Source organism: Heptranchias perlo, chromosome 1, assembly GCF_035084215.1.
Source record: "Heptranchias perlo isolate sHepPer1 chromosome 1, sHepPer1.hap1, whole genome shotgun sequence".
Lineage (NCBI taxonomy): Eukaryota > Metazoa > Chordata > Chondrichthyes > Hexanchiformes > Hexanchidae > Heptranchias > Heptranchias perlo.
The window spans coordinates 184,509,062-184,535,207 of NC_090325.1; the positions used below are offsets into that span (position 1 = coordinate 184,509,062).

General features: G+C 45.7%; 1 protein-coding gene across 1 annotated transcript in view; it reads left to right on the forward strand.

Annotated features, from left to right (window-relative positions):
* The window catches only part of hpse (heparanase), a 33,196-nt gene extending 12,898 nt beyond the window's left edge, over positions 1 to 20,298 (forward strand). Inside the window, exons 5-12 of the mRNA XM_067994383.1 lie at positions 64 to 238; positions 2,448 to 2,495; positions 4,039 to 4,132; positions 5,198 to 5,304; positions 6,881 to 6,995; positions 10,714 to 10,841; positions 12,407 to 12,553; positions 17,892 to 20,298. Of these exons, the coding sequence (XP_067850484.1) occupies positions 64 to 238; positions 2,448 to 2,495; positions 4,039 to 4,132; positions 5,198 to 5,304; positions 6,881 to 6,995; positions 10,714 to 10,841; positions 12,407 to 12,553; positions 17,892 to 18,051 (974 nt within the window). The 3' untranslated portion in view covers positions 18,052 to 20,298. The remainder of the gene's footprint in view (positions 1 to 63; positions 239 to 2,447; positions 2,496 to 4,038; positions 4,133 to 5,197; positions 5,305 to 6,880; positions 6,996 to 10,713; positions 10,842 to 12,406; positions 12,554 to 17,891) is intronic.
* Positions 20,299 to 26,146: the final 5,848 nt, after the last annotated feature.

The window sequence follows — 26,146 nt, forward strand, 5'->3', positions numbered from 1 at the left end:
AGGAGGTGGGTAGACGACATGTAACTTTGTCACTTGGTGATTTTCTTTCTCTTGTGTTCACAGAGCCCAACAGTTTTAGAAAGAAGGCTCACATAAAAATTCGCGGCACCCAACTCGGACAAGACTTCCAGCACTTGTACAGTCTGCTGCACACTTTCAGGGCCTTCAACCACACAGGGCTCTATGGACCTGATATCGGCCAGCCTCGGAAACGACCGATAGTCACCCTGCTAAAAGGGTGAGTTACTCATCAATCTTACAAACGTCTGCTCCAAGAGCAGAGCCCTGCCAGCCGGGAGCATAAATCAGGAAATCGTGGGCATGCTCCCCACGGTTTTCCATCTGTTAATAGCCAGCAATTTCCCCACATGCCCTGCTGGTGGGTGAGGGCTCTATGCTGGAAGCGCTCATTCATAAAGATTGTCCTGTAGACTTCTCCTCCAGCGAGACGATGTGTAGAAAAGGAATACCCACTGCGGCATTTCGCGACTTTTGCCTATTTGCCAACAAGGGATTTTGGGTTGAAGAAAAGAAAGAACTTGCATTTATATAGTCCCTTTCATATCCTCAGGTCGCCCCAAAGCACTTCTCAGCCAACGAAATACTTTTGAAGTCCAGTCACTGTTGTAATGGAGGGAAACATAGCAGCACTGCAGGGTCCCACAAACAGCAGTGAGATAAATGACCAGATAATCTGTTTTAGTGATGTTGGTTGAGGGACAAATATTGGCCAGGACACCAGGAAGAACTCCCCTGCTCTTTGAAATAGTGCCTTGGGATCTTTTACATCCACCTGAGAGGGCAGGTGGGGCCTATCTGGGAATGTTAATTAGGCCCATAAACAGGGACTAGATGAAGTGATTAACAGAATTGTTGCTTGCATTTCATATCCATATAAGACAATGGGGTTTGTTAATACACTTTAGAAGCATTTGCACCTGTAATGTTAGAATGGCTTCCACTAGATTGTCGGACAATGCATTGCCATGACCCTTCCACACTGAAGGGGGAAGGTGTGGTGCCTGTTTAGATTGGCAGCACAATGAGCCAAACCTCAACACAGAGCTGGGGGAGGGGTCAGGGCTCGAGGTCAGCTTTGTGTGTCCATCTCATAGTCTGTGGCAGTTTGAGTGTGAAATGGTCAGCGAGACAGAGAACACTGCATAAAGTTAGCACCGGTCAGCTAAAATCAGGGGTAAACACTGAAACCCTGAATTAAAGAAACAGAAACTTTCTTTCCTTGTATTCTGATCAGTTCCTCTTTTATTTAGATTCACCTCTCTTGTTTTTCTGTCATTACCTTTTGATCTTTTGTTCTTTGTTGTCCTAATATAGAATTACATTGAATGAACAGCACAGAAATAGGCTGTTTGGCCCAACAGGTCCATGCTGGTGTTTATGGTCCACACGAGCTTCCTTCCTCCCTACTTCATCTAACCCTATCAGCATATCCTTCTGTTCCTTTCTCCATCGTGTGCTTATCTAGCTTCCCCTTAAATGCATCTATGCTGGTCGCCTCAACTACTTTTTGTGGTAGCGAGCTCCACTGTCTGGGTAAAGAAGTTTCTTCTGAATTCCCTATTGGATTTATCAGTGACTATCTTATATTTATGGCCCCTAGTTCTGGTCTCCTCCGCAAGTGGAAACATCGTCTCTACGTCTACCCTATCAAACCCTTTCGTAATCTTAAAGACTTCTATCAGGTCTTTCTATCATTTTGTTTTCCCCTCGGCTGCAGTTAATTCATTTGCTTTTTTAAATTCATTTTCGGGATGTGGGCGTCACTGGCAAGACCAGCATTTATTGCCCAGCCCTAGTTACCCTCAGACGGTGGTGGTGGGCCCTGTTGAACCGCTGCAGTCCATGTTGTGACGGTGCTGTCAGGTAGGGAGTGCCAGGAATTTGACCCAGTAAAGATGAAGTGACATATGTCCATCAGGATGGTGTGTGATTTGGAGGGGAACTTGAAGTTGAAGGTGTTCACATGCACCTTCTGCCCTTGTCCTTCGAGGTGGTGGAGGACGTGAGTTTTCCTCTCAATTCACCATTCTTGCTGCCTGTTTCTATTCTTTTCCCTTTCTCTGTTTTCTTTTCCATGTTTCTGCTGCTACTTTTTCAATTTTTCTGTCTGTCTCTGTTTGCACTTGTCTTTTTGCCACGTATATTGACGATGATACTCAGCTGTATTAATGCTGCACTCTTGAAGTCCAGCCCAAGCCCCAACAGATAAATGTCAAAAACATACCTTTATTTGTTAATCTAATGTATAATTGCTTGAATGTTATGTAGTCTAAGCATCACATCAGACCATTGATGCTGTGATATCCTCTATAATTCACAAAATAATGACAGAGTCATAATTATGGATTTGGTTTTTTTTCCATTTCAAATTTATCTTTTAACTCTAATGATATTTGAAGTGGGTTTTTTTCTTTATTCTATCTTAGGTTTCTTGAAATTGGAGGGAAAGTCCTTGACGCGATCACCTGGCACCAGTAAGTAACCCTTTTTACAATGTACTTATAATGATACACCTCAGCTTTGACTAGAAAGAAAGAAATAACTTACATTTATACAGCGCCTTTCATGAACTCCGGACATCACAAAGCACCTTACAGCCAATGAAGTACTTTGGAAGTGTAGTCACTGTTGTAATGTAGGAAACGTGGCAGCCAATTTGCACACAGCAAGCTCCCACACACAGTAATAAGATAATGACCAGATAATCTGTTTTAGTGACGTTGTTTGAGGGACAAATATTGGCCAGGGCATCGGGGTGAACTCCCCAACTCTACTTCAAATAGTACCATGGGATCTTTTACGTCCACCTGAGAGGATAGATGGGACCTTGGTTTAACGTCTCATCCAAAAGACGGCATCTCCGACTGTGCAGCACTCCCTCAGTACTGCACTGGAGTGTCATCCTAGATTATGTGCTCAAGTCTCTGGAATGGGACTTGAACCCATGACCTTCTGACTCTGAGGCGAGAATGCTACCAACTGAGCCAAGGTGCAGGGGCGGTGAAAAAGTCAAACGGGATCTTCGGGGCCCCGTGCAAAGCTTTGGTTTGAGGTAGCCTACATTTTATTAGACCATGATATTAAACGTTCAGTCGATCCGTTCGGGGCCTCGTGCAATTGCACAGTTTGCACGGCCCTAACGTTGCCCTTGACACGAGATGGAGCACAAGTCCAGGAAGTGATGACTCGTGATAATAGTGAGAGCACTGGTCTGCCCTCCCCTTGACGATTGAAGTTCTGGGCACTGAACCATATGGGAAACATCCTGGCCTTGGAGGGAGTATAAAGAAGGGAAACAAAGTTAATAACTGGGATTGGACATTGGTGCTTTGAGGAGAGACTGGGTATGGAAGATGTTTACGTGGCTTAGAGATGATCTTACTGAGGTATTTAAGATCTTAGCATTGAACATCCTTATGCAATCCAATTTATCGATTCCATTTAACTCGAGCTCTAGGACAAGGAGACGCAGGCTCGAAGGTTACATGAGAAGTTGAATACATGGTTACGATATAACTTCCTACACAGAGGCTATGTGGAATAACAGACCCAGGAGCCAATGGCTGCAGTTATATATCTCATGGGTGATGGATATATTTTTGGCTGATAGGGATAGTGAAGGGTATGAGACAGAAAGTGGGACATGAAAGTCTATGACCTTTGTGACTGGCCTGATGAATGGAAATGGTCTCTCCCAATCTGTACAGTTTGATGTCCCTAAGGGCAATGGGTCATATTTTGGCAGGGGTGGGGGGGGGGGAAGAGAAGGGGAAGAGGTGTTATTTAAGTATGTCTAGTGATGTATCATGTTTGCCAGGAGCTGAACAGAAACTCTGGAAGCAAAGCAGCTCGCAGCCACCATCTTTATTTTCATTTATTAGTCAGAGCAATTAAGCTCTTCTCATGAAAAGAGCTAAATCCACCCCTCTGTAATCAGAGGCAAGCATTCACTGGCTTTCATTACTTGTATCATCTGAAGTGCATACTGTCTCAATAAAATGGCTTGTTCTTCCCCAGTTATTATGTGAATGGGCGGAATACATCACTAAAGGACTTCCTCAGCCCCAAGGTGTTGGACAGCCTCATGCTTAAAATCAATCAAATTCTTACGGTAAGCAAAACATTCATGTACAGTGGCAGGGCTAGTCAAATACACTGACCCCGATATTAACCGGGAGGCGGGGAGGGGGCGGGGGAGCCCGGAAGCAGGAGAAGAACCCGACATGTCCGGGGATGTAGAAGCCCTGCTGATCTTAACGGCAGGGCTCATTTAAATAGACTCCCGCCCTACAGCCGGCCAGATTGAGAGCCCTGCTGGTGGGCTGGAGCAGGAGGCTGCAGCTGGGGACCCACGGGAACGGTCTCCAACAGTCAGTGGGGGGAGAGGAAGTCTCCGGTCGCAATTGGGAGTCGGGGGGGGTGGTGGAAGGATTCAGACTTTGATCTGGTTGGGGGGGAGCCTGCTGATGGCTGCGATCAGGAGCGGGGTGGGGGTTAAAATCGATGCCACTATCTTCAGCAAAACCAGTACTGAACATTTGAGGGGGTGGGAAGTTAATGATGGAAACTTATAACTGAAGATTATAAAATCTGCTCCAAGCAATCAATCATTGACGGATCATTTGCAGTAATATCTATGTTTTTCCCCCAATTGTCACTATTATGTAGCTGGAGAAACCAGAAACGAGGGAACTGTACTGTGTACACCATTGGACATTGGGATTTCCCCATTAAAGTTTTCTTTAAATGTAAAAATCTTATTTGCTCCGATCACTGGGCAGTGCAGTGTTGTTGAACAGCAATCCATCAATCAATTTGCTTAAGTTGTTTCCTCAGTTTGAAATGAGTCCTTTTAAAGTTGTATATGCGGCTTCTGATCTCTGGTATTTCTGAGTGCCAGATCATGTTGAACTTGATAACGGTATTCACTGTTCACCAAGGGTTGCCAGGACCTCCATATCCTATACATTGTACGGGTCGTTTACAAATACTCGATCTAGATAATCACTACCGCTCTTAGCTTCTCTGATGTACTGGGCCATGGAGCAGTCCATGCATTTACATTTGCCAACTCTGACTCAATATATATCTGTAAGTTTTTTTTATTGTTCAGCCACTAATGGTATTGATCTTCACACTGAGATAACCTTTTTGGCCTCTTTTTCTTTTACTGCAGGTTGTGGCTAAAACTGTTCCTGATAAGAAGGTGTGGTTAGGGGAGACCAGCTCAGCTTTTGGAGGAGGAGCTCCCGATCTATCAGATAAATACGTAGCTGGTTTTATGTGAGTAGGAAGTATCTATTTTCCTGCATGTAACTTGGCGGGGTTGGTGGTGATGAGGGGTGGGGTTGCAGGGTTAATTCCTCTGTGCTAATTTTAGCACAGTGATAAGCACATTTGTGTCATCCGGCATCTGGAACAACCTATAGTCAACCAGATGTAGAGTACAACTCTCCCTGGTCTGCTCCAACACTTGGGTTAAGCCCACCCTCAGAAGACCACCCTGCTGCATCAGTAGTCATTTTCTCTCTTCAGCTACCCCTTGCCACATGTGGGCATTTTTGTGCTGTGACACTCATTCCGCCCCCCTCCCCCCTCCCCCCTCCCCCCACCAGAAGCTGGATTGAGACATGCCCAAACTCAATCGGTGTAGGACCCTGATAGCCGGCAGAGAGTCTCTGGATTGTACCAATTTTATCAGAGGTGAAAGGCCCAGTCTCTCATTCACTGTGCAATCCTGAGCTCCTAATGTTCAGCAAGAATCTCGGACCATCGGCAGAAGTATCCGTTGAACTGAACGGCTTTAAAACTTTTATCATTTATTTTTCTCTTGGATGAAGTTATCAACGCTTTTACATTTTATTTACTTCCAGTTTGATGGAACATTTGCAAGAATCCTATTTTGGAAGCTGCACAAAAATGACTCCAATGATAAACTGGAAGAACACTCTAATGTGTACTTGTCATTTCTCCCCTTCTCTCAAGGTGAACAAGTGCAATAGAATTACCATACGTTATCTGAGTGACTTTAGAAACTGATTCATTGGCCTCCTGTCCTTAAATCCTTGCTGAGCACAGCCGCATGAGTGACAGTCACCCTCCAGTACCTCAGCCAACTGGCCATTACTCATGTGTGAGCCTTGACTGCCTTGGAAATCTATTCAACTGCAGAAGGCATCACAGCCAAGCCCAATCCCGTCCTTTTCCCCCAAAATCCACATTGTACTTCCAAGATGTCACAGGGTAGCGATCAGGAGTGGGAATCCTAGCTAATTTTTCCCCTTCCCTAATCGTGGGGTGGGGGGGGGTGTTGAGGGGAGGCTCTGAGATCATTTGTAGCACCCTTCCTGCCACTATAACTTAGATCCGTTAATTAGCATTGACTGGGGACCTACTGCTTTCCTTAACTACTTGATGATTAAATGTTCTGGGCTGTTCAAGGTAGCCTGCCTATCTTTGTTCTTTTCATTAAACTAACATTCAAACTAATGATAAATAGAAAGTTTGTTTTCAAAGAAGCTGCCATGTAGCGATGATCTGCTCCCTACTGCAGTCTGATGATGAACCCATCGAGCCGACAGAATACTGTGTAATGCTGTATGGAGCTTGAGTTGCAGTGCATTGGACACTGTCGCTCCCATTACTTAGGACTGTTCTCTAACCAGCAGAATGGCACACACGGTAGAAAAAAGTTGCATGTGGTCTGCGAATGAAACCAACTTAACTCTACAAAATTTCACTCTGTGTGTCCACCATTCAGAAATATGTGCTGGATTTCAAGGACAGTTTTTAGCTTTTCGGCAAATGTGAGCACCATTTGATCAGCACAGGTCGTCATCTATTCTGCTTTGTTTTACAGGTGGTTGGACAAACTCGGACTGTCGGCTAAATTGGGCATTGACGTTGTTATCAGACAGGCTTTGTTTGGCGCAGGGTATTACCAGCTGGTGGATAGGAATCTTGACCCGTTGCCCGTATGTATGGTTCTGTGTTTAATGAAGTAAGAGGTAGTATTTCATAATTTTAAAAATGATTTAAACTAACATTCACTGGGCATTACATTGTAAATGTCCAGATCCATTTCAGGGATTGTACATCTTTTGCTTCTGGCTTAACCAGTTCCTAACCCAAAGATTCTTGGGTTGATAAAGCACCCAGTTTGCACGGGTTGTAAGTAAAACCAACTCAGTAAGTATATCCTGATTTCTATTAGCATTGTCACCTCTAGCATTGGAACATAGAGTTGAGGCCCAAGTTTTAACGTCCCAGGCTCAACTCACATTTGTATGTGGGCTTGCTTTGAAAGTCTCGGCTGCATTTCTTATGAAGGAAAGAAAAATTGGAGTATGAGGCATATCTTACCATTTCATTCAACCATGTCTACTGCTACATCAACTAAGGCACTGCTTGAGCACCATGGACCATACCTATGACCTGTGAAGGTCTCTGAACTAACCTGTTTCTCTTGGCCACTAGTTTGCCACATGATAGCGAGATGCTCCACCTTGAATGCTTTTGTTGGAGGGAAAGAAAGCGTGTTCTGGTTGGCATGGTTACAACATTGTCTTTCTGCCTCGGGAGCTGGGTTTGAATGCTGCTCAGATTTGAGATGAAAGCCTTTTCTCTGACTCGTGCTCGCTCTCTCTCTCTCGTGATCTTGCTCTCTCTGTCATGACTGAAAAATCATAAATAAAATGCGTTTCCATCAGGAAATACATTTGGACAGTTTCATCCTAGTACTGTTGGACGGGCCATTTCACTGGTTGTAAGGATCGCCGGTGTGGAAATTTGAACAGTGTTACACTGAAGGGGACTTTTGTGGGGTTGAAGCCTACTGTTAGAGTGAATTGAAAAGAGCCCTACTTTCATGTGGACCCTGCACTCCACCTGACCTGGGAGTATTCAGTGCTGCCACTGGTTGCCAAAACTGGAAAGCCAATACCTAGCCGGGGGTGTGCCATGTATATGTGTGTGTGCACGTGTGTGTGTGTGTGTGTGTGTGTGTGTGTGTGTGTGACATGTACAATTTATATCTTCCTGGTGCCCCTGCGTCCTCCTGCCATTGTGGGAGTGAAATTCTGCTGTGGGCGGGAATTCTCTCAAAGGTTTGCAAGATCAGGATTGCTGACCTCAAAATTATTTTGAACTCCCTCCCACAGGACCATTTCATCCCTCTGAGCAGCAGGCAGCAGGAATGGGCTGTGGCATTGAGTGGAACAGATTGAAAGGCCAGCGTGAACTTAGCCCAGGGGCAGGGTCGTGTTTTTTTTTATTCGTTCACGGGATGTGGGCGTCGCTGGCGAGGCCGGCATTTATTGCCCATCCCTAATTGCCCTCGAGAAGGTGGTGGTGAGCCGCCTTCTTGAACCGCTGCAGTCCGTGTGGTGACGGTTCTCCCACAGTGCTGTTAGGAAGGGAGTTCCAGGATTTTGACCCAGCGATAATGAAGGAACGGCGATACATTTCCAAGTCGGGATGGTGTGTGACTTGGAGGGGAACGTGCAGGTGGTGTTGTTCCCATGTGCCTGCTGCTCTTGTCCTTCTAGGTGGTAGAGGTTGCGGGTTTGGGAGGTGCTGTCGAAGAAGCCTTGGCGAGTTGCTGCAGTGCATCCTGTGGATGGTACACACTGCAGCCACAGTGCGCCGGTGGTGAAGGGAGTGAATGTTTAGTGTGGTGGATGGGGTGCCAATCAAGCAAGATCAGGATTGCTGACCTCAAAATTATTTTGAACTCCCTCCCACAGGACCATTTCATCCCTCTGAGCAGCAGGCAGCAGGAATGGGCTGTGGCATTGAGTGGAACAGATTGAAAGTGTGGAAGGTATCAGTATGAGCTGAGAGGAAAAGAGAAAAACATTTGCATTTATATAGTGCCTTTTACGACCTCAGGACATCCCAAAGTGCTTTACAGCCAATGAAGTACTTTTGAAGTGTAGTCACTGTTGTAATGTAGGAAACACGGCAGCCAATTTGCACACCACAAACCGCATTGAAATAAATGACCACATCATCTGTTTTCCGGTGTTGATTGAGGGATAAATATTGGCCAGGACACTGGGAGAACTCCCCTGCTCTTAAAATAGTGCCATGGGATTTTTTACATCCACCTGAGACGGCAGACGTAGGTTTAACATCTCATCCGAAAGGCGGCACCTCCGACAGTGCAGCACTCCCTTAGTACTGCACTGAGGTGTCAGCCTAGATTATGTGCTCGAGTTTCTGGAGTGGGACTTGAACCCACAACCTTCTGACCGAGTGGCAAGAGTGCTACCCACTGAGCTAAGGCTGACACTGGAGGGAAATAGAGTGCCAATGTGAACGGGGGGGAGGACTTAGAGCCTGTGTGATGTGGAGGAGATGGTTGGAGAAAGAGAGTGCCTCTAACGGGTGGGAGGGAGTGGGGGTGGTAAAAGAGTGACGAAGGTAACCTGTAGAGAAGTTGGACTGTTGAATATGGATAAACACAAATTCCACAATTTTTTCCCATAATATCTTTTTAAGATTAAAAATCTTTAAATTGTGAAGTAAAATGTGGGATTGAAATGAACCAGAACGCACCATTTCTAATGTGACAATTCAAAATTATGCAGAAGAACATATTTTTAGGTGCTCCCCTTGCCCCCCACCCCGAGATGTAAGCATCACTGGGTGGGGCTCACCATTTGGAAGCAGGGTATCCCAATCACAGAGTGTTTTAAATCTGGATATCAGTCTCAGCACTTTGTTAGATTTCAGGTAAACTGCCATTTGGTGCAATACATGGAGGTCAGATATTCCATTAAAGGAGAGAGACAATAATCTGGATCATGTCACCTGCTAAAATTACTACTGCTGGTGTCTTTTCATCATTGGTTTTACAAGGGACGAAAGATACAAGTGCTGCTCATCAAATTACAAGTACATTCAACATCAAATGAAGTGTTTTAACCTGTGTAGTGTGAGTAAACATTTATGGTGACAGAATGAAGGATTAAAGGAGAGAATATGATATTATTTAGTGGGAATTTATGTCTAATCATCTTCCAGACACTTCTTTTATGAAAAAAAAGGGCAGCCCATGGAATAACTAGAATATTATCAAAGAACTTTCACTAATGGAAAAATCATTGTACCTCACTCGCAATTGTCATTTTGTTATATTCATTCTCGGGATGTGGATGTCGCTGGCAAGGCTGACATTTATTGGCCATCCCTAGTTGCCCTGAGAAGGTGGCGGTGAGCTTTCTTGAACTGCTGGTAGCAGTTTGATATACAGCTGAGGGCAGTTAAGAGTCAACCACATTGGCATGGGACTGGAGTCACATATAGGCCAGACCAGGTAAGGATGGCAGGTTTCCTTCCCTAAAGGATATTAGTGAACCAGTTGGGTTTTTAGGACAGTCCGACAGCTTCATGGTCACTTTTACTGAAACCAGCTTTTTATTTCCAGATTTTTGTTTACACTGAATTCTCAAACTGCTATGGTGGGATTTGAACCCGTGTTCAACTCAGGATTACTAGTCCAGTAATGTAAACACTACACTAAGTTTGTTAAGAAAGTGCCAAATGCAGCTTTAGTGGTGGCCTGCTTGAATGGTGCCCCTGGCATTCACTTTAGTCTCGTTCAACATCCTACATTTTAGTATCTGTCTCCTAGTGTTTAAAAGTTCCTGACGATAACACGTGTGTAATCCTTGTTTCTGTTTCGTGCAGGATTATTGGCTTTCTCTGATTTACAAAAGGCTTGTAGGTACCAAGGTGCTGAATGTATCTGCTGTGCACAGTGATGAAGCCAGCAATGGAACACTGCGTGTGTACATGCACTGTACCAACCCCAACAGGTAAAGAATCATTCTGTTCTCATCTACTGCTGGCCTGGAACATTTTGTGTGTTGATGGGGTACATTTTAGTTGCACTAAATGGTTGCTGCTGTGGCCATGGAGTTATGATGGAAGTCCCAGGCTACAAATTCAGCGTTTCACTCCAGTCTGTTTATTGATCAGGTAGCTAGAAGCAAATTGTGAAGAACTTCTACCGTATCCCGTGCCTATTTGGTGAACTGATCTTCTGCTGCCATTTTTAGTTGCTGCAATGATTTTTTCTTTTGTTTTCTAAATTGACCTCTACATGTACTTTAAATCAATTAGCAATGCACTCTTCTCGCAAAGGCTCAATGAAGAGTTAAGTATAAGATCATAGATTCAGCAAGCCTTCAACTGAAAGGCCCCAGTAATTCCGAATTGAAGGCATGCAGGTTTTATCAAAACAAAACACTCAACAGCAATATAAGCCGAGGAGCATCCATTTGTAATGAGGCAGATTTATAATGCGTACCTCATTAGATTGCTTGCTAATTATTTGGCTACCAAATAACACATTGCAGCAAGCCTAGTTTTCCCACTTCAAAAATTGGCATTGTTGCTGAGAATGAAAGACCTTGGATTTATAAATCATCTTATCGTGTCTCTCAGGGACCGCACTTCAGAACAGTTCATTGTAGATGAAGTGCTTTGGGACATCTGTTATATGGGTGAATGTGGTGGCCATTTTTCACACAACAATGTCCCACAAACAGCAACAGGCAGCTAATCTGTTCTTGATGATAGGGGTTGAGGGAAGAATATTGGCCAATGAGAATTCGCGGCTCTTCTTTGAATGGTGCCTTGGGATCTTTAACATTAACCTGAACCAAAAGAAAAAGACGTGCATTTATATAGCACCTTTCATGACCTCAGGACGTCCCAAAGCATTTTACAGCCAATGAAGTACTTTGGAAGTGTAGTCACTGTTGTAATGTAGGAAATGTAGCAGCCAATTTGCGAACTGCAAGGTCCCACAAACAGCAATGTGACCACGATCAGGTAACCTGTTTCAGTGATGTTGGTTGAGGGATAAATATTGGCCAGGACACCCGCTGTTCTTCGAAATAGTGCCATGGGATCTTTTACATCCACCTGAGAGGGCAGACAGGGCCTCAGTTTAACGTCTCATCTGAAAGACGGCACCTCTGACATTGCAGCACTCCCTCAGTACTGCAGTGGAGTGTCAGCCTAGATTATGGGCTCGAGTCTCTGGAGTGGGACTTGAACCCATGACCTTCTGACTCAGGCGAGAATGCTACCACTGAGCCGCAGCTGACAGAGCTGAGTCTGTGAGTATGAAAGAGTGTGTGTGTGTTTCATTTTTTTGAAACTATTGGAACTGTCTTGATAACTAGGGAGTCTGTGTCCTGGCTGGAGTGAGGGGAGACCACAACTCTCAAATATGGTATTGTAACTAAAACTTTGAAAATGTCGTACAAGTACTAACCTAAGTATGTGGGTGTGTACTTCAGATTGGAAGGAGTGGCAGAACAACCTGATTACCGACTTAATAGTAATTCAATTTTTCTTTTCTCCCTTTCAGTCAAATCTATCAAAAGGGATCAGTGACAATGTTTGCTTTAAACCTGAGTGATCAAGACAAACATATCCTCCTGTGCTGTAGTTTGTTCAACAAAACTGTTCAGTACTTGCTCCAGCCTGGTGACCGTGAGAAAGGATTATATTCACAGTAAGCAAACCTTGTCTTTTAACAATTAGTGACTGGGTTGTCCAAAGTATGTATTTTAATGTTCTGCATAGTGCAAATGTTTGTTTTCAGGTCTTGCTCCACTCTCACTTTCTTCCTCTTTTCCATACTGCTTGAAATAGTGTTGAAGAAACCAAACTGGGGACCTATTCCATGGCAACCATTTTCCCTCCCCATCACCATGTCATCCTGTTTCAGCTAAGGTGATGAGTGCGCCCACCATTGCTAGCAAATAAAGACATTTATAGAGAATCTTTCATGTCCTCAGTTCAGCCCAAAACACTGTACAGCCAATGAAGTACTTCTGAAGTTTAATTACTGTTGTAATGCAGGGCAATGCAGCAGCCAATTTGTGCACAGCAAGATCTCACAAACAGCAATGCAATAAATGACCAGATCATCTTTTTTTGGTGGTGTTGGTTGAAGGATAAATATTGCCCAGGGTACCGGGAGAACTCCCCCCTGCTCTTCTTCGAATAATTCCATGGGATCTTTTACGTCATCTGAACAGGCCTTGGAGTAACAATGCAGCACTCCCTCTGTACTACCCTCTCAGCTTACATTATGTGCTCAAGTCCCAAGGTTGGGCTTGAACCCATGATTTTCATTCAGAGGCAAGCGTGCTACTGACTGAACCAAGCAGATACTCTAGCAGTGATTCCACGAACAGGATTGGGTCCTTGCTGATAGATTTCCACCATTGCACATTCCTGGCCCAGAAGAGAACTGCAGTAGTTTCACCGTTGAGAGCAATTCACTTAGAATGGCTGTCAATAATTACAGAATCAACCCTTCCAACTACTGCTTTCCAAAAACCTTCCCTTTCTCACCAGTCCTTTCAATGCATAGCTGCCTTGAAGTTATATCCCACCTCTCTCAATCACCCTCTACAAGACTTTCCAATCTGCCCTGTCAACAGCAAAGTCAAACAACATCCTGTGTGATTATGATGACTCACTGTTTCTCCTCATACTCTTCCGTCCCACCATCTCTCTACTGCCTCTGACATAGTGGATCACTCAATTCTCCTCCATGGTTCCAGTCTTTGTTCCAGTCTCAGGCAGTGAAACCTTGCACCTCCAAACTAAATTTGAGATAGCAGCGAGGGAGGTTGATAGAGGCCAGGGCCTCTTTCATGATCTGGCAGGGGCCACAGAGGATGGCTTTCGTTTTACAGCCATTAAAAGCTGTAGGAAGTTATGACTCACTCTTTCGTTCCAGTTCTACCTGTCACAACAGTGGTTGTTGGAGGCCAATCATCTCAGCCCCAGGGCATTGCTGCAGGAGTTCCTCAGGGCAGTGTCCTAGGCCCAACCATCTTCAGCTGCTTCATCAATGACCTTCCCTCCGTCATAAGGTCAGAAATGGGGATGTTCGCTGATGACTGCACAGTGTTCAGTTCCATTCGCAACCCCTCAGATAATGAAGCAGTCCGAGCCTGCATGCAGCAAGACCTGGACAACATCCAGGCTTGGGCTGATAAGTGGCAAGTAACATTCGCGCCAGATAAGTGCCAGGCAATGACCATCTCCAACAAGAGAGAGTCTAACCACCTCCCCTTGACATTCAACGGCATTACCATCGCCGAATCCCCCACCATCAACATCCTGGGGGTCACCATTGACCAGAAACTTAACTGGACCAGCCATATAAATACTGTGGCTACGAGAGCAGGTCAGAGGCTGGGTATTCTGCGGCGAGTGACTCACCTCCTGACTCCCCAAAGCCTTTCCACCATCTACAAGGCACAAGTCAGGAGTGTGATGGAATACTCTCCACTTGCCTGGATGAGTGCAGCTCCAACAACACTCAAGAAGCTCGACACCATCCAAGATAAAGCAGCCCGCTTGATTGGCACCCCATCCACCACCCTAAACATTCACTCCCTTCACCACCGGCGCACTGTGGCTGCAGTGTGCACCATCCACAGGATGCACTGCAGCAACTCGCCAAGGCTTCTTCGACAGCACCTCCCAAACCCGCGACCTCTACCACCTAGAAGGACAAGGGCAGCAGGCGCATGGGAACACCACCACCTGCACGTTCCCCTCCAAGTCACACACCATCCCGACTTGGAAATATATCGCCGTTCCTTCATTGTCGCTGGGTCAAAATCCTGGAACTCCCTTCCTAACAGCACTGTGGGAGAACCGTCACCACATGGACTGCAGCGGTTCAAGAAGGCGGCTCACCACCACCTTCTCGAGGGCAATTAGGGATGGGCAATAAATGCCGGCCTTGCCAGCGACGCCCACATCCCGTGAACGAATAAAAAAAAACAGTCGGTACATCTTCTCCAACACCTTCTCCTCCCATGCCCCTACATTCCCCTCCTAGTGTAGTCCAGGGCTCCAAATCTGGCCCCACCCTTTTCATCATTTTACATGCAGCCTCTTGATGGAGTTAGCTTCCAAGTGTCTGCTGATGACACCCAGCTTCACCTCTGTACCTCCATCTTCAACTGCCTGTCCAGAGTGAGTCATAACTTCCTACAGCTTTTAAATGAAAGCCCCTGCCACATAATGAAAGAGGCCCTGGCTTGACTTCTCGAATGTTATCTTTGCTGCTATCCACCTTCCACAAACTACAGTTTATCTCGAATGCTACACTGTCCTTGCCTGCACCAGGTCCCACACTCCCATCATCCCTGTTCTTGCCAAGTTCCTGTGCCTCATTGGATTGATTGCAAGACCCCTCCATGACATTGCTCTGCCCTAATTTTTTCCAATGACGTGTTCCTGCATGGACCCTCTGCTCTAACACTGCTCCACTTCTCTTTCCCCGTCCCCTCTGATCCGCTATTGGCGACCATTCTATGAGCCTATATGCTAGACCTCCCTCTGCCTTGCCCTCTCTTCACCTACTGCATTGTTAAAAGCCTCCTGAAAATCCTTCTCTTCTGAACCACTTATCTTCCACTCCCCAACATCATCATCTTCCCCCAGCTCAACTTCTGCTCAGAGTCCGCCTCCCTGTAGAGCACCTGAGACTGTATCCTCTACATCTGGAGGACAAAATGAAGGAACATTGTTGTCATTTATAAAATTGCTTGTTTCTATGGTGTTCCTCATCGGTTTCTTTTTGCTGGTGGGAGGTTGCGGGGGGGATGGGGTTGCTAATTATAATTCTGTTCATGAAAAAGCAATGGGACATTATGGGTGGGTCTGCTCACTTGTGGGGCCTACTTGCAACCTATAAACATTTTTTTTTTAAAACAGCCACAAAAAAGTCTTTGACATTGGAAGGTGCCTACACCAGCTGCCAGAGACGACACCTCCTCAGGCCACTATTTAGAGGCAGGTGTTCTAGTCCTGAGTCCAAGCTGCTCCTAGAGGGGAAGCACCTACTCTGTCTCCAGGACAGAGAGTGCCAGAAGCTGGGAAAGTGGGAGGCCTAGTGGGTGAGATCTTGATGGGACCATGGCAATTCTGGGTGGAGACTGCAAGCTGTGATCATCCAGGGAGATCTGGCAAGAGTAGAGGTTGGAGTATGGTTTAGAGCCCTGGAAGGCTTCTAGGAAGGCTACAGAGCAGGTGTGGTGAAGGACCTGGCTATGGATTGGAGTGGGGGAGGCGTTGGCTATGGATTGGAGTGGGGGGGAACGTTGGCTTTGGATTGCAGTGGGGAGGCAATGGCTATGGATTGGAGTGGGGGAGGCGTTGGCTATGGATTGGAGTGGGGGAGGCGTTGGCTATGGATTGGAGTGGGGGAGGCGTTGGCTATGGATTGGAGTGGGGGAGGCGTTGGCTATGGATTGGAGTGGGGAGGCATTGGCTATGGATTGGAGTGGGGGAGGCGTTGGCTATGGATTGGAGTGGGGGGGAACATTGGCTTTGGATTGCAGTGGGGAGGCAATGGCTATGGATTGGAGTGGGGGAGGCGTTGGCTATGGATTGGAGTGGGGGAGGCGTTGGCTATGGATTGGAGTGGGGGAGGCGTTGGCTATGGATTGGAGTGGGGGAGGCGTTGGCTATGGATTGGAGTGGGGGAGGCGTTGGCTATGGATTGGAGTGGGGGAGGCGTTGGCTATGGATTGGAGTGGGGGAGGCGTTGGCTATGGATTGGAGTGGGGGAGGCGTTGGCTATGGATTGGAGTGGGGGAGGCGTTGGCTATGGATTGGGGTGGGGGAGGCGTTGGCTATGGATTAGATAGGAGTGGGGGAGGCATTGGCTATGGATTGGAGTGGGGGAGGCGTTGGCTATGGATTGGAGTGGGGGAGGCGTTGGCTATGGATTGGAGTGGGGGGGAACGTTGGCTTTGGATTGCAGTGGGGAGGCAATGGCTATGGATTGGAGTGGGGGAGGCGTTGGCTATGGATTGGAGTGGGGGAGGCGTTGGCTATGGATTGGAGTGGGGGAGGCGTTGGCTATGGATTGGAGTGGAGTGGGGGAGGCGTTGGCTATGGATTAGATAGGAGTGGGGGAGGCGTTGGCTATGGATTAGAGTGGGGGGCAGACGTTGGCTATGGATTGGAGTGGGGTGGGGGGGGTTGGCTATGGATAGGAGTGGGGGAGGCTTAGGCTATGGATTGGAGTGGGGGGGGGACGTTGGCTATGGATAGGAGTGCTGGGACTGGTCTGTGGTAACCTCATGCCCAATAATACCAAAAACCAGATGGTTCCCAAAATCATTCAGATAACTAGGAAACGGTGGCACCTAAACAAGGACCAGTCAACTCAGTAGAGACACCCACACACTTTTAAAATCTGGATACAAACGTGGAAAACACAAAGTAGTTGTTTACAAATAAAATCCCTGAGGAGATTTCACTTCCTTCTTTCGGATTTCACCTACTGATTGTACCTTATCTTGTTAATGGATGCACTGAAGGCAATAATCACAGTCGAGAAGTTAATATTGCTAGTATTATAGTAATATTGCTAGTATTATAGTAATAATGAGGTTTGCGTATGTAAGTGGAGGTATTTTCTGATTGGGGAGTAGCCATGTTTCATGTACCAGGAGTATGTTTCAGTCACACCTTCCTCATTAGTGTTGGCAGCTATTGTTTCTGGTACTAGTCCATAGAGTACGGATGTCTCTCACCATTGGTCCATCACTGACCAATATGCTATACAATTTGTTTTCATCTTGTTACCAATCCTCACACTCTTAAGTAATCACTTAGTAGCACATAGATAAGGATGTAATTGCAGTTAATAAGTTAGTCATCAGCTTTTAACAGCAACATAAGGGGGGTGAAAGTCTGGGCTTTAGGGAAGTGCTTTATTGATGTACAAACAATTTAACAGATGAAGAAAATGATAATGAACAGGCCGTGCACTGCTTGAGATATCAGAACTTCTGTCTGTTTCTTAGGTCTGTACAACTCAACGGTGAGCTTCTCAAAATGGTGGACAGCAAGACCTTGCCGGTTATTGAGGGAAAAGCACTTCAGGCAGGAAGTCCGATCATTCTCCCTGCACTTTCTTTTGCATTCTATGTAGTTCAAGATGCCAAGGCTCCAGCTTGTCAATGAAACAGCATCAACACAACTGTACAATCAGCAACTGTTTAAACTTGGTGTTGCAGCTAACTAGATATGTACTGTGGAACTACTAAATCACACAAAACCTCACGGAACCTACAAGGCTTCTATATTTAAATTCTTTATCAAAAAGAACAAAGATTTCTAACCATGATTATTGTAATGACTTAATAGTAAATTTTCATTTGGGTTGTGTCGATCGGGCTGCATTCTTTTTTATGAGAGAGAGAAAGATAATAGAAATTTACCCGCCATAAAGCAGCATCCAATTTTGGCTGCTCCTCCCAGCTCCACAGGAAGATTGTAAACAAAAAATAAACTTACCTGATGGCGGGGGCACTGATCGCTGGGGAAACATGATTGGAGCAGGTCTGGCACCTGCTCCGCTCAACATTGCCCAATGTCCTGCAGGGATCCTGAAACAAGCATTGGGCCCCCTCACTTACATATACAAAGGACCTAACGCCAGCTTCAGGCAGGCAGCTGGGCAGTTGCCTATGCCAATGTGGCAGCTCCCATACCCCGGCACAGATTGGGCACGGGATGTTGCGCCCAGAATTTGGCCTGTAAAAAAAGTGCAACGGGGAACAATTTCCACCCCAGAGTGAGTGTGTGTGCATATTTTATGAAACTACTTGTGCCTTTATTTTTCCAGTGAATTTAATTCTCTTCAGTCTCTATGTGGGTGTTAGTCACAACATATGATGTGGAAATATTTTTGAATCTGTTTGACATAAAGTGCTACTATTTATTTATGATCTGTGTAGTTTTGTTTTGTAATCTTGCTTCCAATTCTGTTAACATTCAATGAACTCCATTTACTGTAAATGTTAAAAGTGATTTTGTGGGATTCTGGGGTCACTGAGCCCCCACTGGCATGAGTGTGTGGGTGTCAAGGAGGCCCATGTGGGCAGGTGCAAGTTGTGAAATACTGCTGTAGTTGTGCCTGCCATTTTTGCACATTGTTTCCAGGATGTGCCCATTATCCAGGAAGCAGCCACGATGCCTTCGTTAGCTGGCAGCTCACGGTCTCCACCATATTTGAAGGCTCACATTGACTGAATGGACAGTTGCTGGCTGCCCTCTACAACAAATAATTATCCTGCAAAATAATCCTGAAACTGTCCGCAAAGTGATGTGGTTTTCTCTAAAAACTGGGAAAGGATCCTTGAGCTGTTTAGTATGCAATAAATATGCTTTCTGTTTGGGACGAGAATAAGCAATAGTACAAAGTGACATGGACTAAATCTAGCCAGTGTCTTTTTGACAATCTAGTATAAACTGTTCCAGGTTTTTTTGATAATTCTGGTGATTTTCCTTGTACCTAACAACAGGTATAGCAGAAAGTGCTTGCTCAGCACCTGGTCCAATAGTGGCTTGTGGAACACTGCTTACTTTGCATAGGCTTGTGGGAGTCCAAAGCACCTGACTGTCTTAACAAGGGTTTACCTTCTCTGATGAAGCAAGTAGGGAATTTTAAAAATCTACATATCTCTTCACTGAACTCCCTGTACTGCAGATATCTCGAGTAAGGCAACTACAAAACATCCCTTTAAGGTAGCTTTCTCATGGAACCCGTTATGTCCTGTGAGACCCCAGACTGTTGGCAGAAATGAAGGCTGATGGTGTTGCTGTCCGAACACTCGAAGCTTTCTTGTGACATTTCTCTGTGAACTATTTTAATAAAGTTGTTAATGTATTTGATATAAACAGGCGAACGCCGACATTAAAACAGCAGACAGAGGAATGTCACATGTTGGGCATTCGCTCTCTGATGTCACCAACAGTCATTTCTAGGTCTTTTGCTCTGTTTTGAAAAGCAATGTGTTCAGCTTCTAACTTTAATTTGTGGGTTAACTGGAGAAAAATTCCCCTATTGCTGATGATTGCTTGGAGTATCTTTTGCTAAGTATATTTTTTGTCGGCCATGAATTTAGCAGGATGGAAAAGATGCAATTGGTGTGACACAATATCATTATTTTAATGATGTGACAAGCAGGATTCTTTTTACTTGTTCAATTTTAGTACTGAAGTTTTAATAGTGTTACTTTTTGAAAAAATATAATCCACATATTTTTGCACAGTTATATTTTTGAAAAATTATGCACTACAGTTCCTGCTGTTTTGATGCAAGTTTAGTCATTGTTTTCTCTTTCTGAATAAAATCTTATTGGCCAGTGTCTTTTTAACTGCATGCTTTTGTTAAAAATGATAACTATGAAAATAAGACTGGTTTGAAGGACAGCAATTCCATTAAATGAATTATAAATTTGTCCCAATTGATTGATTTTTCTCCTTTCATTACACACTCTTCACAGATTTGACATTTATTTCTGCCTATTAAGAATTGGAAATTACTCTGATAAAGTTATAATCTTTCACTTTTTCAACTGAAACTCTTAAATCTACAAATATAGTCTAGGTCCCAGATGAACAATTTGTCAATAGTAGGTTAGACACAAGACTTGGAAGTAGCTGTAGATGGGAACATTTGAACCTGGCTCACTAACATGTCATTGGCCATACGTGAGTGTGTTGATTACGGGACCAACGGGAGCGGAACATGACTGCCTCATGGAGTTGTGCACGCCTGAGATGTTGTAACCCGTCTTTTCTCTTTCCAGACGCTGACCCATATTTCTAGCATATTCTGCTTTTATTTTAGTGAGCTGACCTCTTCATATTGCAAGAGAATAGTTTCAGTGACAGCAGGATGCAAAAACAAAGTTTTTAAAATTAATATTCAGGGCTTTTACTTTGGGAAATCACGCTTTGCACCCAAGTGTAGAAGATCATAGGATCTGTGATAGGATGTCACACCTTAACAAATTTTGCCTTGGGTAGGAGATAAATAACATAGAATATAGGAGCAGGAGTAGGCCATTCGGCCCTTCAAGCCTGCTCCGCCATTCAATATGATCATGGCTGATCCTCTATCTACCATATTCCTGCTCTCTCCCCATACCCCTTGATGCCTTTTGTGTCTAGAAATCTATCTAGCTCCTTCTTAAATATATTCAGTGACTTGGCCTCCACAACCTTCTGTGGTTGAGAATTCCACAGGTTCACCACCCTCTGAGTGAAGAAATTTCTCTTCATCTCAGTCCTAAATGTCCTACCCCGTATCCTGAGACTGTGACCCCTCGTTCTGGACCCCCCCCCAGCCAGGGGAAACATCCTCCCTGCATCCAGCCTGTCTAGCCCTGTCAGAATTTTATACGTTTCAATGAGATCCCTTCTAATTTTTCTAAACTCGAGTGAATACAGGCCGAGTCGACCCAATCTCTCCTCATACGAGGTGTCCTGCCATCCCAGGAGTCAGTCTGGTGAACCTTCGCTGCACTCCCTCTATGGCAAGTATATCCTTTCTTAGGTAAGGAGGCCAAAACTGCACTCAATACTCCAGGTATAGTCTCATCAAGGCCCTGTATAACTGCAGTAAGACATCCTTGCTCCTGTATCAAACCCTCATGCAATGAAGGCCAACATACCATTTGCCTTCCTAACTGCTTGCTGCACCTGCATGTTTGTTTTCAGTGACTGGTGTACAAGGACACCCAGGTCCCTTTGTACATCAACATTTCCCAATCTATCACCATTTAAATTATACTCTGCCTTTCTGTTTTTCCTTCCAAAGTGGATAACTTCACGTTTATCCATATTTTACTGCATCTGCCATGTATTTGCCCACTCACTCAACTTGTTTCAATCGCCTTGAAGCCTCTTTGCATCCTCCTTACATCTCACGATCCCACCTAGTTTTGTCAAGGTGTGAATCAGAAATTGATTCACTCATTTCCCTGAGGACTGTTTTCAACAAGTTTTACTTTGTAAGGACAAATATATGTTTATAATTGAGCCACCAGACTACATGGGTTCGATGTTAGCAGGGCTGCGGGTTCGCGGCGGGGGGGCTATTGGGCGCGTGGGTAACACGCCTGGTGAAATTAGTCTGCCCCCCACGCGATCGCAGCCTAATTGGATCCACTTACCTCTTGTTCCGGGTTCCCCACTGCTGATCTGCGCATCGGGCGGAATGCGCATGCGCAGTAAGCTCAGTCAGCTGGAGGAGCTCTATTTAAAGGGGCAGTCCTCCACTGACAGATGCTGCAACAAATAGCAAAAATTACAGCATGGAGCAGCCCAGGGGGAAGGTTGCTCCCAGTTTAATGATGCCTCACTCCAGGTATCATTAGATGGGGTGAGGAGGAGGGGGAGGACAGAGATCTTCCATCCGGCGGGCGGGAGGAAGCGGCCTGCCTCTGCCATCAGGAAGGCCTGGCTCGAGGTGGCAGAGGAGGTCACCAGCACCACCAACATATCGCCCACCTGCATACAGTGCAGGAGGCGCTCCAATGACCTCAGTAGGTCAGTCAAAGTGAGTACATTTACTCATTCCCCTACACTCCATCTGCCACATCACCGCCCCCACTCCACATCTCCTTCTGCACTACTCTGTCACATCACCCGTCATACCCACTCAAACCTCATCCTCATCTTTCCTGCACTTACTCACCTCGCCAGTACTCATCCCGCCACTACCACTCAACCCAATCCTCATACAATCTCATGGCACTATCTCATACTCACCCTCTCGTGCATCTCTTTCACAGTCAGCCTCACTCAACCTGCCACTACCTGTGCTGCAGCCACAGGGCATGCATCACTTATGTGCAGTAGGCAGCGTAAGGCAAACGTGTCATGAGCATGAAGGGGATGCACAAGGGTGTTGGAGGGTTTGTCATGGTTGTTACTTATATTGAATTTCTGACCAACTCACATTACATATTATATTGGCACCACTACTGCCACGTCTTTGCGAATCTTGTCTGGTTTGTGCAATAATGCCCTTTCCTGAGGATCACTATGAAGACCCACAACTGATGCCACCCATTGTGTCACTGCAGAGTGGGTGTAGGTGTATTTGCAGGGCTCTTTTGTGCAGACGACTGAGAGACGTCGACGATGTCCCCGGTGGCACCCTGAAAAGATGCGGAGGAGAAGTTGTTGAGGGCAGTGGTGACTTTGACAACGACAGGTAAGAAGATGGTGCTCGGGACAACCGGGAGCAGCTCGGCATGAAGGAGGCTGCAGATGTCCACGACTACATGTCGAGTGACTCTGAGCCTCCGTGTGCACTGCTGCTCAGAGAGGTCTAGGAAGCTGAGCCTCGGTCTGTGGACCCTGTGGCGAGGGTAGTGCCCTCTGCGACACATCTCTCTCTGCAGTTGCCCTCCCTCCTGCTGTACAGGTGGACGTGTCACAGCACTGTGTTGTGGAGCTCCATATGTCAGAGGTGGACGGTGAGGCTGGTGATGCTGTTCGCCCTCCGAGGAGGTCATGACTGCAGCTACGGCGGCCCCCATCCGGAAGATGGACATCTGAGGGGGTCCGCAAGGTAGGTACATGTCTCTGGACCCCGGGGTAAGTGTGCAAGTTGGTGAATTTTCTTGTCAGGAGGAGGGTGGTGGAGGCCAAACTTTGTCCCAAGTGACAGAGTGGCCTCCTGCAATGAGTGAGGGTCTCCCTCCCCGACCTGTCAAATGAACCTTTGCAGCTGCCACAGGCTGACAGCTGCAACAGGTCCATTTCAACTGGGAGTGTTTCCCACATTATGGGAAACAGTCCCAGTTGTCAATAAAATCCCACCCCTCCTCACATATTCACTTAATCAGGTCTGTTAATATCCTGAAAGACCAAGGTAAATACTGTTAAGTGGAACCCCGCTGGCTTTAATTGCCTGCGGGATTCCCACATGCGGGGGCTGCGCGCGCACGTCAGCGCGTCTGTGGGGAACCCGGAACTGGGCGGGTTGGAGCCGGGCTCCGAACCCGCTCCAGGATTCCCCGATTTTCGGAGCCCCCCCCGCCAGGAACGCACCCGATAGCGGGTGCTAAAATGAAGCCCCATGACTCTTTCCTCAGTCTAGAATGGTCCCTGTTTCAGTCAGTTGCTACATCTCTAAGAGCATATTATTGGATGTATTTTGCCAGGAGTTACTCCTCTCATTGTCCAATGTCATTCTTCCATTATGAAATCATAGCACATTACATCATGTGTGTGGTTATATAGTAATGGGTATTACAGCTTGATCATCTTCCCAATACCATTAATTTTTCTCTTTAGATGGGATATGTGCCCAGCAACGGTCACACAATGAGCTGCCAGTGAAATACTACCTGGAATAATCTTGTCCAGCATCTGCTTAAGGCTCTGAGCAGCCACTTAAGGCTCTGAAATGACACGTTAAGACAATACAGCTGTTTCCAGAGCAATTTCAGTGTGGAATGGTCCCGTTTTGATGCATTGATCCACCACTTACAAGGTAAAGAGAAGGGAAAGATACCATTTACAGGACAGTGATTCACTCTTCTCTAAGAAACACCTGGTTGAGCTGGAATATTTACATGTCTGTGCTTAGAATAAAGCAGGACCACAGCAAAAAGTTGGAATAGGTGGTTCACAAGTAACAGTACAGAAATGTGTAGGAAAAGATAGATCAATTGGTATATGTGAATTGATAGGTTTTTAAGTGGGCCAGCTCTGGTACTTATTGAAAGACATTTTGGATTAATGTTGCACATTCTTACTTGCTGCACAGGTGGAACTGCAACTAGTTCTTTTCACTCACTCTGGCCTTCCTGTCCCCCAATCACTGAAACGCCGCTTCAGGTTGCCAATTGTGTATTTATAGACATCTTCATTGTCCCATTGTACCTGCACTCAGCTCCTATCTGTCATTCATAAAAGGTAGGTTTTTCCCCACCTATGTTCCTATGCTGCAATAACATACAGCAGTTGGTCAGCTGCACTAAGACTAAACACATCTTTGGAATGACTTACCCCCTTTACTCAGCCCCAGGAGTTAATGAGTGGAGGTCAGGAGGAGAGCTCCCCATGCAATGTGAACATCTGGGATCCAGTTCTAGATCCAGTACATATCTAGCTCCCTGTCCAGATCCAAATCTAGATCCAGTACAGATCCAGGTCCCAGTTTAGATCTAGTTCCAGATCTAGATCCCTGTCCAGATCCAAATCTAGATCCAGTACAGATCCAGGTCCCTGTTTAGATCTAGCTCTATATTCTAGATCCTTGTCCAGATCCAAATCTAGATCCAGGTCCTGGTTTAGATCTAGCTCCATATTCTAGATCCTTGTCCAGATCCAAATCTAGATCCAGGTCCCAGTTTAGATCTAGCTCCATATTCTAGATCCCTGTCCAGGTCCAAATCTAGATCCAGGTCCTGGTTTAGATCTAGCTCCATATTCTAGATCCCTGTCCAGATTCAAATCTAGATCCAGGTCCCGGTTTAGATCTAGCTCTATATTCTAGATCCTTGTCCCGATCCAGGTCCTGGTTTAGATCTAGCTCTATATTCTAGATCCTTGTCCAGATCCAGGTCCTGGTTTAGATCTAGCTCTATATTCTAGATCCCTGTCCAGATCCAGGTCCTGGTTTAGATCTAGCTCCATATTCTAGATCCTTGTCCAGATCCAGGTCCTGGTTTAGATCTAGCTCCATATTCTAGATCCTTGTCCAGGTCCAAATCTAGATCCAGGTCCTGGTTTAGATCTAGCTCTATATTCTAGATCCTTGTCCAGATCCAAATCTGGATCCAGGTCCCAGTTTAGATCTAGCTCCATATTCTAGATCCCTGTCCAGATCCAAATCTAGATGCGGGTCCCAGTTTAGATCTAGCTCCATATTCTAGATCCCTGTCCAGATCCAAATCTAGATGTGGGTCCCAGTTTAGATCTAGCTCCATGTTCTAGATCCTTGTCCTGGTTTAGATCTAGCTCCATATTCTAGATCCTTGTCCAGATCCAAATCTAGGTCCAGGTCCCAGTTTAGATCTAGCTCCATGTTCTAGATCCTTGTCCTGATCCAGGTCCTGGTTTAGTTCTAGCTCTATATTCTAGATCCTTGTCCTGATCCAGGTCCTGGTTTAGTTCTAGCTCCATATTCTAGATTCCTGTCCTGATCCAGGTCCCAGTTTAGATCTAGCTCCATGTTCTAGATCCTTGTCCTGGTTTAGATCTAGCTCCATATTCTAGATCCTTGTCCAGATCCAAATCTAGGTCCAGG